This window comes from Notolepis coatsorum, assembly GCF_963971535.1.
Source record: "Notolepis coatsorum genome assembly, chromosome: 3".
Lineage (NCBI taxonomy): Eukaryota > Metazoa > Chordata > Actinopteri > Aulopiformes > Paralepididae > Notolepis > Notolepis coatsorum.
The window spans coordinates 79,822,119-79,834,480 of NC_140167.1; the positions used below are offsets into that span (position 1 = coordinate 79,822,119).

Below are 12,362 nucleotides of genomic sequence, written 5' to 3' on the forward strand. Positions count from 1 at the left end.
CTGTCTCACTGCTCAGACCGTCGTCTGTCTGTCTGCCCAAAATGCCTGTCTCACGGTCTAAACCCAGCTCTGAAAACAGTAAGACGCCCCCCAACCGTCTGTCCGTCTGTCTGTCTGTCTGTCTGTCTGTCTGTCTGTCTGTCTGTCTGTCTGTCTGTCTGTCTGTCTGTCTGTCTGTCTGTCTGTCTGTGTGTCTGTGTGTTGCTGTGTGTCTAAACAACATAACATCTAACATCTAACATCTAACCACTAATAGCAGTAGAGCTACTAGAGCTTAAGTAGGAATGACTCGGTAGAATATACAGGAATTCTGGAGTGTTCAATAGAGTTCAGCACAAATTACTGTAGATAAAAGCTCAGGTTGTAGAATCTGGATGAAGTGTTTCCAGACATTAAAGTGACCCCCCGTGTGCTGCAGGCCTGCTGCAGCCTCAGTGTGAGCGCGTGGCGGTGGAGGCCCTCCAGCTCTGCACGCTGCTCCTCCCCCCCTCCTCCCGGCGCCGCCTGCAGCTGCTCTTCAGGATGATGTCGCGCATCAGTCAGAACGTGGACCTGCCGCGACTACACCACCTCATAGGGACACGCACCCTGGTGAGACACTGAGCACGACTACACCACCTCATAGGGACACGCACCCTGGTGAGACACTGAGCACGACTACACCACCTCATAGGGACGCGCACCCTGGTGAGACACTGAGACTACACCACCTCATAGGGACGCGCACCCTGGTGGTGAGACACTGAGACTACACCACCTTATAGGGACGCGCACCCTGGTGGTGAGACACTGAGACTACACCACCTCATAGGGACACGCACCCTGGTGGTGAGACACTGAGACTACACCACCTCATAGGGACGCGCACCCTGGTGGTGAGACACTGAGACTACACCACCTCATAGGGACACGCACCCTGGTGGTGAGACACTGAGACTACACCACCTCATAGGGACACGCACCCTGGTGGTGAGACACGGAGACTACACCACCTCATAGGGACACGCACCCTGGTGGTGAGACACGGAGACTACACCACCTCATAGGGACACGCCCCCTGGTGGTGAGACACTGAGACTACACCACCTCATAGGGACACGCACCCTGGTGGTGAGACACTGAGACTACACCACCTCATAGGGACACGCACCCTGGTGAGACACAGACACCGAGAGACACACTTAGAGAGACAGAGACACACACTGGGAGACAGAGACACACACTGGGAGAGAGACACACACTGGGAGAGAGACACACACTGGGAGACAGAGACACACACTGGGAGACAGAGACACACTGGGAGACAGAGACACACTGGGAGACAGAGACACACACTGGGAGAGATACACACACTGGGAGACAGAGACACACACTCGGAGAGAGACACACACTGGGAGACAGACACAGAGAGACACACACTGGGAGAGAGACACACACTGGGAGACATAGACACACACTGGGAGAGAGACACACACTGGGAGAGAGACACAGAGAGACACACACTGGGAGAGAGACACACACTGGGAGACAGAGACACACACTGGGAGAGAGACACACACTGGGAGACAGAGACACACACTGGGAGACAGAGACACAGAGAGACACACACTGGGAGAGACACACACTGGGAGACAGAGACACACACTGGGAGACAGAGACACAGAGAGACACACACTGGGAGAGAGACACACACTGGGAGAGAGACACACACTGGGAGACATAGACACACACTGGGAGAGAGACACACACTGGGAGACATAGACACACACTGGGAGAGAGACACACACTGGGAGACAGAGACACAGAGAGACACACACTGGGAGACAGAGACACACACTGGGAGAGAGACACACACTGGGAGACAGAGACACACACTGGGAGACAGAGACACAGAGAGACACACACTGGGAGACAGAGACACACACTGGGAGAGAGACACACACTGGGAGACAGAGACACAGAGAGACACACACTGGGAGACAGAGACACACACTGGGAGACAGAGACACACACTGGGAGACAGAGACACACTGGGAGAGAGACACACTGGGAGAGAGACACACTGGGAGGGGGTGAGAGAGACACTGGGAGGGAGTGAGAGACACTGGGAGGGAGTGAGAGAGACTAGGAGGAGAGAGACACTGGGAGGGAGTGAGAGAGACTAGGAGGAGAGAGACACTGGGAGGGAGTGAGAGAGACTAGGAGGAGAGAGACACTGTGAGGGAGTGAGAGAGACTAGGAGGAGAGAGACACTGGGAGGGAGTGAGAGAGAGACTGGGAGGGAGTGAGAGAGACTAGGAGGGGGTGAGAGACTGGGAGGGGGTGAGACAGACTAGGAGGAGAGAGACAGACTAGGAGGAGAGAGACACTGGGAGGGAGTGAGAGAGACTAGGAGGGGGTGAGAGAGACTAGGAGGAGAGAGACGCACTGGGAGAGAGAGACTGGGAGGGGGTGAGACAGACTAGGAGGAGAGAGACGCACTGGGAGAGAGAGAGACTGGGGGGGGGGTGAGACAGACTAGGAGGAGAGAGACGCACTGGGAGAGAGAGAGAGACTGGGAGGGGGTGAGACAGACTAGGACGAGAGAGACGCACTGGGAGAGAGAGAGACTCTGGGAGAGAGACACTAGAAAATATGATTGAAGAAAATCAATGCAGAATTGCAAAAGGGAGAGTTGTCCTTACTTGAATGGTCTCCTCAACACCTTGCTGTGTGACGCCACTTGCTGTGTTCCAGGATAACTTCATGTTTTCTGATAGAAATGTGTGTTTATTTCTGCCGTGTTGCCACTAACGGACGCCTCTCTGTCTCTCAGATGGTCCATACGTTCTCCGGCTGTGTTCTGGGCAGTGCAGTGGAGTGTGATCTAGATGAGCTGCTGGCCACCAGACTGGTCTCCTTCCTGATGGACCATCAGCAGATGATTCTGTCTGTACCCGAGTACCTGCTGCACGCCGTGACCGACCATATCCACTACCTGCACACTGTCCAGGTACATATATACACATTCATTTATATTTATATATCAACGATTCAAAACTGTTCCATGAATTTTTATCCGGCTTCAGGAAATCCTATTCAACAGACTCCTTTTTGCTATATTTAACCATCTTCCTAAGAGGTTAAATATAGAGGTTCCTAACATGCAGACAGATTGTGTGACATGATTTTAACCTCTTAACAGTCGGGCACATTTTGCATAAAACGCCTGTCGATTGCATACCCAAAGTCATTTGCAATTTATTATACTTTATACTTATAGCACATGCATGAGTCTGGTCTCTTTTGAAAGGTAACATTCTGAAGTTTCTTACACAAAGTGTTGACTTGTTGTTGCCAGATGCCTGTTTTTGGGTTCCAGCTGAGAGGTAGGAGCTGAAAAACATAACTGTTCCATAGCCTGAAGTCTTATAGTCATACAGGTTCAAAGTTTATAAAAATCCCACGAAAATGTTTTGTTTTACTAAGGTTTTTGTAATGTGTGTACTGCTATAATTCAGGGTGATTATCCAAAATGGTGCGCAAGTCAAAACAAAGAACTTGTTGGTCAAGTTTCTTTATTAGTTGTCATACAGAAGTACAGAATACTTTTATACAAAATGCTTCTTTCTGTTACACTCCAGAGACTGTGCTAGACAAAAATAGATAAGTATAAAATAAGTATAGCAAGTATAAAATAGAAGTCAAGTACGTGGACAAAAGTGTTCAGTATGTACATATGTACAATGCTCTATGTAGAGTAGAAGTAACTGAGTTACAATATACTATACAGTGCAAAGCAGAAATGGGATGCGGTACAATTTAGGTACAATTTACAGTAAGGTGTAATGAGGTATGGGTTGTAGTGCAAATTCTTTACCAATAAATATAAAGTGTGTTTAGGTGTTCTAAAGTGGGTGCTGCAGTGAGTTGTTTGTTTAAAGTGAGTGTGTGCGTGTGGATGTGTGCTGTGCGTGCATTTGATGGTTGTTACATAGTGTTATTGTCATTTAGCATTCTGATGGCCCGAGGATAGAAGCTTCTTCTGAGTCTCTCTGTGCTTGCCATGAGACTCCGGTATCGCTTGCCTGACCGCAGCAGTTCAAAGAGGCAGTTGTTTGGGTGGCTGGAGTCTTTGATAATTCTCTTAGCCTTACCCATGCACCGCTTGTTGTAAATGTCCTGGAGAGTGGGAAGCCCCCCTCCAATTGTGCGGTGCTATTCCCAAATCAGGAGGTGATATTGCCAGTCAGGATGCTCTCTATTGTGCATGAGTAGAAGTTCTTAAGGATCTTCTGACTGACTTGGAACTTCCTTAGGCGCCTGAGGAAGTAGAGGCGTTGCCGTGCCTTCTTCACAACACTGTCAATGTGTGTGGTCCATGTCAAGTCCTCGGATATGTGGGCTCCGAGGTACTTGAAACTGTTCACTCTCTCAACTGGTGCCCTGTCGATGCTGAGGGGGCTGTAGTCCTTGACCCCCGACCTCCTGAAGTCCACAATCATCTCTTTTGTTTTGCTGACGTTCAGGGAGAGGCAGTTCTCCTGACACCACTGCAACAGATTCTCTACCTCTTCCAGGTAGGCCCTCTCGTCGTTGGCAGAGATCAGGCCCACCACTACTGTGTCATCAGCAAATTTGATGATTGTGTTGTTGTTCCGCTGTGCCACACAGTCATGTGTGTACAGGGCAGGGTTTGAAATTAACGGGGGCTTGGGGCATAATGCCCTTGAAAATGGACAAAATGCCCTCGAAAATTAGTTAAGGGGGGCACTTAATGCCCCCGACAGTTTACTAATTATATATATATTTATCCGGTAATGGAGCGTCTGTGTATCGTACGGTTCAGATGACGCGCAAATAAAAAAAAAAATTGGCGGAGCCGGTGTTCTGCACTGGCTGCAGGCAGCAGCAGCAGCACTGCAGCCCAATAGGGTCCAGCTGCAGCCAGGTGCTAGTCAGTTTGTGTAAAAATGGCACGCACAATATAAATCAATCTTCATTACGACTTTAAAAACATAGCCATTAACATTACATAGGCATACACACATCTTGCCATAGCGTTAGCAGTTTGTACAAAACAACGCACGTTTTAACTATGGTAGCCCGACGCAGCCCGCAAGCTAATACTGCACAGTCAATGAAATGTCACCATAGCTACTAGCTACTGTAGCAGAGGAGGAAATGGGAGTCTGAGAGACGGGGTGTTTAAAGACAATGATAGGCGTTTATTCAACATCCAAGAAGGCTAACATACAACTGTGTTTTACTAACTCCAACCGGGACTATTACCGCTGTCCCACTGCATGTTGATGCTATAGATATCTATGGTTATGAACTCCTCCTAACGTTACCGGAGCTGAAGGTGCCACACGCTAAAATGTCCGTGGGGACCCGCGCCAACCCATAGATAGTTCCAACTCACCGAATTACGTAATCCACCACAGTTGCACTCAATATTTAAATAATGTTAGTCTAAATAAATGTAGACGGAAACATAATAATTTCAAGCCGAAAACGAATCTTTCCATTAAGAACTGACAATCAGGGAATTTAAACATGGTTGACATTGTTTTTGTGTGTTTATATTAAAGAAAGGAAAGTCTAGTGCTGGCTGAGCATATTGTTTGTTTGCACTAAGTTAATACTTTGACAATATATATTTTTCAGTCAGTTCGGTCTTTGTGTGCCAAACATTATTTAAGGCTGTAAACACTGTAAACCTTTTATTTTATTTTTAATAAATGAGAAGCATGTTTAGATTTGAGTGTTACATTTTTTTTAATAAAAATTAACGTATATCGAACTGAAAACCGTGACCCCAAAATCGTGATACGAACCAAACCGTCCATTTTGTGAACCGTCCCACCCCTACCGTTTATCATAAAAATTCAGTGCCCCCGAAATACAAAAAAAAAGCCGAAAATCAATTAAGGGGGGCAAAAAAAGCCCTTGAAATTTTCTTTTAATTTCTAACCCTGGTACAGGGAGTAGAGGAGGGGACTCAGAACACAGCCCTGGGGGGCCCCTATGTTGAGCGTGATGGATGAGGAGGTGCAGTTGCCTGCTCTCACCACCTGGGGTCTACCCGTCAGGAACGCGTGTATGCTTTTACCAACGCAGTTGTGTTTCCGGGTTCCCGTTTTGCGCTCTGATTGGCCACTGACCTACACGCGTACGCCCCCCTCGCTATCGCCTTTGGGGGCGTGAGATATGAAGACCGATTTAACTGGGTATAGGAAGGCAGTACCATACGAGCCGCAAATTGAACATGCAGTGAGTCTGCGACAACAACCCAATAATAAACACTCGAAACAGCTATTACCAGACAATTACAACAGCAGTGGTGCCTGCTTCAAATGTCACGTATTATAGGCTATAAGCCTGTGTAGATCTATTCGGAATAATAAACATATACACCCTCTAGCAAAACATGACACAATGTGATCCTATCTCCGATAGAGCGGCTGGTCGCAGAGACGCGAGTTGAACGAACACATCGGGAGGAGAATGAATGAACCTGATGTAAACAAGACAAAAGTCTTTCTCTGGTCTGCATCCCCTTAACAATTGTGTGTATTGAGCCGTACTGTATTGTACCCATTCTGCAATCTGTTAAATAAAGTTTTCATTCATTCTCCTCCCGATGTGTTCGTTCAACTCGCGTCTCTGCGACCAGCCGCTCTATCGGAGAAAGGATCACATTGTGTCATGTTTTGCTAGAGGGTGTATATGTTTATTATTCCGAATAGATCTACACGGGCTTATAGCCTATAATACGTGACATTTGAAGCAGGCACCACTGCTGTTGTAATTGTCTGGTAATAGCTGTTTCGAGTGTTTATTATTGGGTTGTTGTCGCAGACTCACTGCATGTTCAATTTGCGGCTCGTATGGTACTGCCTTCATATACCCAGTTAAATCTGTCTTCATATCTCACGCCCCAAAGGCGATAGCGAGGGGGGCGTACGCGTGTAGGTCAGTGGCCAATCAGAGCGCAAAACGTGAACCCGGAAACACAACTGCGTTGGTAAAAGCATACACGCGTCAGGAACTCCAAGACCCACTGGCAGAGGTCATAGTTCAAGCCCAGGTCCCTGAGCTTGGCTATGAGTTTGGAGGGGACTATGGTATTGAATGCTGAGCTGTAGTCGATGAACAGCATTCTCACATAGTTCCCCTGCCTCTTGTCCAGGTGTGATGCTGCTGTGTGCAGCACATGGGCTATGGCGTCCTCCGTGGACCTGTTGGGGCGATATGCAAATTGCAGGGGGTCCAGGTTGATGGGGAGGGAGGAACAGATGTAGCCCTTCACTAGCTTCTCAAAGCACTTCATGGCTTCTTCTGCCGCTTGGTGGCCCGCATGTGGATAGAGATCAGAGGACAGAAAGTCAAGGTAATCTATCCAAGGAACAGCTGGTGACATGTGGAGTCCCACAGGGGAGTGTCTTGGGTCCTCTATTGTTCTTAATCTATATAAATGACATGAAGCCAGTTTATGTTCCGGGGAAGCGAGTAAAAATGTGGCACATTTGAACTGGTTCAGTGGTGGAACATTTCGTAGCTGTCTTGACAGCAGTGTTTTTTTTGGTCCCATAATGTCGACGTAGATTGTTTAGTCAACGCATACTGCTTTGCCATTTTAGATGACGTCGCTCCCCTGGTGACACGCAGTATTTCATCTGTAAATACCTCCCCCTGGTTAACAGAAGACATCCGTAAGCTGAGACGGCAATGTGGCAAGATAGAGCGGCTGTGGAGAGCCACCAACCTCCAAGTCCACTGTCTCTATTTGAAAGAACTCTTATCGGAGTTTAATGACAGGATTAAGAACACCAGGGCTGCTTATTTTTCAAACCTCATCTCCTCTAGCCAGCACAACCACAGAGTGCTTTATAAAACCATTAATAACATTGTCAGCCCTCCTCTCCCCTCTGTTCCTTCTTTTTCAAATGATGACTGTAACTGTTTTCTTTTATTTTTTGTAACACCAACATGGTCACCACTAGAGCTAGCATTGTGACATGTGTAACACCAACATGGTCAACACTAGAGCTAGCATTGTGACCTGGTGTAACACCAACATGGTCACCACTAGAGCTAGCATTGTGACCTGGTGTAACACCAACATGGTCACCACTAGAGCTAGCATTGTTACCTGGTGTAACACCAACATGGTTTTGAATTGATTGATTGAATTGATTGATTGATTGATTGATTGATTGATTGATTGAAAACTTTATTAACAGATTGTAGAATGGGTACAATACAGTACAGCTCAATACACACAATTGTTAAGGGGATGCAGACCAGAGAAAGACTTTCGTCTTGTTTACATCAGGGTCCCCCATTTTCAATTCATCAGGACATATATGACATACATGACATACAGATAGTCAGTACTGCTACATCTATACATTTATGACATACCAGATTTGCAAATACAGTACTGTTTGTGATACAGAAGGAGTCAAGAAAAGGGAGTATATACATTTGACGTAGAAACTGTACATTGGAGGAGGTTGTGTGGGGGGGGTTGGGTACATTGGGATATTGACAACCATACTGGGTAATTTACATTGGAGGTGGTTGGGGGGGGGGGGGCCGGGGGGCACACTGTATAAACAAGTAATACTGTACATTGAGGGGGGGGGGGGAGGAGACACTGTACAAACAAACAAAATTGTACATTGAACTATTGACAAAACCATACTAGGTAAATGACTGTACATTGGAGGGGGTTGGGTTAGGATATTTACAGGGGCCAGTGTTGAATTGCAGTCTCCCGTAGGTGTCCCTTGAGAGAGGTTTTGAAAGTGGGTAGTGATCCACATTCCTTTACAGCTTTGGGTAGGGCGTTCCACATTGATGTGGCATAATTGCGAAACGTGTTTAGTCCCTTATTTGAGCCGAATCTGGGTTTAACATGATTTGTGGAGCTCCCTCTGGTGTTATGATCGTGGTATTCACTGACCTTTGGGAAGTATTTTGACATGTACATGGGTACCTTGGTCGTGTAGTGTATCTTGTAGACCAGGCCCATTGCAAGTTGTTGTACTCTGTCGTCTACTCTAAGCCATCCTAGGTTGTCAAAGTGGGCAGGGGTGAGGTGGGTTCTAGGAGTAAGGTCAAGCAGTAGTCTGACCAGTTTGTTTTGAGATGTTTGTAATTTTGTTTTTAGCGCCTTTGAGGTGCTTTGGTACCATGAGGTGCAAGCATAGTCGTAGTACCCCTGAATGAGTGCTCCTGCCAGAGTCTTCAGGGTGTTCTTGTTTACCAGAGAGGAGATCCGGTACAAGAATCGAGTTCGTTGGTTGACTTTTTTTTATTACATTGGATGCCATTTTGTCACAGGAGAGATTAGCCTCTAGGATGGAACCCAGGTAGGTAATTTCATCTTTCCTTGTGACAATATTGTCACCCACTGTAACTGAGAAGCCGTCGGTCTTGCTGAGTTTGTTATTTGAACCGAAGAGAATGGACTCTGTTTTGCCCATGTGTAATGATAGTTTGTTATCAGCGAGCCATATGCAGATTCTGCCTAGTTCCGAGCTGAGGGTTTTTTCAACCTGTAACTTGTTCTTGTCAGAGACCAGCAGGGCTGAGTCGTCCGCAAACAGGAACAAGTTGCAGTCACAAGCTGACGACATGTCATTTGCATAAATTAGGAACAGTAGCGGTCCTAGTATGCTTCCTTGTGGAACACCACAGCTCACTGTGAGGGGGGGGGATAGGGTACCGTTTACCTCCACCATCTGTTCCCTCCCCTCAAGGTAGGATTGCATCCAGCTCACTGATAGACTATCAAAACCAATTGCAACCACAGGTCACCACTAGAGCTAGCATTGTGACCTGGTGTAACACCAACATGGTCACCACTAGAGCTAGCATTGTGACCTGTGTAACACCAACATGGTCACCACTAGAGCTAGCATTGTGACCTGGTGTAACACCAACATGGTCACCACACTAGAGCTAGCATTGTGACCTGTGTAACACCAACATGGTCACCACTAGAGCTAGCATTGTGACCTGTGTAACACCAACATGGTCACCACTAGAGCTAGCATTGTGACCTGTGTAACACCAACATGGTCACCACTACAGCTAGCATTGTGACCTGGTGTAACACCAACATGGTCACCACACTAGAGCTAGCATTGTGACCTGTGTAACACCAACATGGTCACCACACTAGAGCTAGCATTGTGACCTGGTGTAACACCAACATGGTCACCACTAGAGCTAGCATTATGACCTGTGTAACACCAACATGGTCACCACTAGAGCTAGCATTGTGACCTGTGTAACACCAACATGGTCACCACTAGAGCTAGCATTGTGACCTGGTGTAACACCAACATGGTCACCACACTAGAGCTAGCATTGTGACCTGGTGTAACACCAACATGGTCACCACTAGAGCTAGCACTGTGACCTGTGTAACACCAACATGGTCACCACTAGAGCTAGCATTGTGACCTGGTGTAACACCAACATGGTCACCACTAGAGCTAGCATTGTGACCTGTGTAACACCAACATGGTCACCACTAGAGCTAGCATTGTGACCTGTGTAACACCAACATGGTCACCACTAGAGCTAGCATTGTGACCTGTGTAACACCAACATGGTCAACACTAGAGCTAGCATTGTGACCTGTGTTACACCAACATGGTCACCACTAGAGCTAGCATTGTGACCTGTGTAACACCAACATGGTCACCACTAGAGCTAGCATTGTGACCTGGTGTAACACCAACATGGTCACCACTAGAGCTAGCATTGTGACCTGGTGTAACACCAACATGGTCACCACTAGAGCTAGCATTGTGACCTGTGTAACACCAACATGGTCACCACTAGAGCTAGCATTATGACCTGTGTAACACCAACATGGTCACCACACTAGAGCTAGCATTGTGACCTGGTGTAACACCAACATGGTCAACACTACAGCTAGCATTGTGACCTGGTGTAACACCAACATGGTCACCACTAGAGCTAGCATTGTGACCTGTGTAACACCAACATGGTCACCACTAGAGCTAGCATTGTGACCTGTGTAACACCAACATGGTCACCACTAGAGCTAGCATTGTGACCTGTGTAACACCAACATGGTCACCACTAGAGCTAGCATTTTGACCTGGTGTAACACCAACATGGTCACCACTAGAGCTAGCATTTTGACCTGGTGTAACACCAACATGGTCACCACACTAGAGCTAGCAAGCCATAACAAAACGATAGGTTTAGTAGTATTGAAATGCAGGTAGTATTGTCATATATGTTTTCATGTGAATATGTGTATTGTATTGTCCCAGTAACAGCCTGGACTTTATCATGTTATCCTCGACACTGAATGCAAGTTTTTTTATGACTCATGCTTTTGTCAAATAAACAAAACGAAATACACTACCTGCACACTGTCCAGGTACACATATACATATACACTACCTGCACACTGTCCAGGTACACATATACACTACCTGCACACTGTCCAGTACACATATACATATACACTACCTGCACACTGTCCAGTACACATATACATATACACTACCTGCACACTGTCCAGGTACACATATACATATACACTACCTGCACAAATCAAATAACATTTATTTGTAAGCCCTGACAACACATGTTAATGTCCCCATGGGCCGGACACGTCTTCTTTAAAGGTCCCCTGTCTTATAAATTGCCTTTTCCAGTGTTTAGCATTGTTTTCTAGCAATGGGGGTTTGTATCAATGGGGTCTGTGTCTCTCATTCTCATTTTGTCGGATTGCTCCAATTCAGTTGAGACAATATCCTCCTCCAGTGAACTAAGCCATTCTGATTTGACTCGCTATCCTACGTAGCAAGGAGCTGATCTGCATAACTAACGCCCCCTCTATGGTTGTAGCGCAACCATTCACTCAACAACAGAGCGAGTGGAAATACCGACACTTCCTCAAACGGGTTGACGTGGCGCGACAGAGCGAGCGAGATAGAGAGAGAGGAAGGGACACGGAGCATTTACACACACACACGCACACGGGGCATGAGCTTCTCTTGGGGAAACACACGCGCGCGCGCAGTCGGGAGCACTCGCATATCGTGGCGCGAGAGAGCAGAGAACGAGGGAGAGAGAGAGGGACACAGAGCATTTACACACACGCAGTCGGGAGCACTCGCATATCACTGTCAAACTGCTGCAAAATATCATTGCGCACGCTCCCACACGCGTGCCTGTATTCCGACACTCCCAGACATACCCCACGCGAAGGTAAGGAAAAACTCATTAAAAACCTAGCAATAGGAAAAAAGCACCACAGGCACCTTAGAATACCGTAATTCCTCTAATAGTAACCGGGTCTCAAATACAAGCCGGGTCTC

The 12,362-nt window shown here is 47.0% G+C and overlaps 1 protein-coding gene across 2 annotated transcripts in view; it reads left to right on the forward strand.

Moving 5' to 3' along the window:
• Positions 1-12,362, forward strand: part of depdc1a (DEP domain containing 1a) — a 63,748-nt gene that overhangs the window by 40,135 nt on the left and 11,251 nt on the right. For both annotated transcript variants that reach the window (XM_084310703.1, XM_084310704.1), the window contains exons 8-9: positions 419-591; positions 2,816-2,992. In XM_084310703.1, coding sequence (XP_084166829.1) covers positions 419-591; positions 2,816-2,992 — 350 coding nt within the window. The remainder of the gene's footprint in view (positions 1-418; positions 592-2,815; positions 2,993-12,362) is intronic.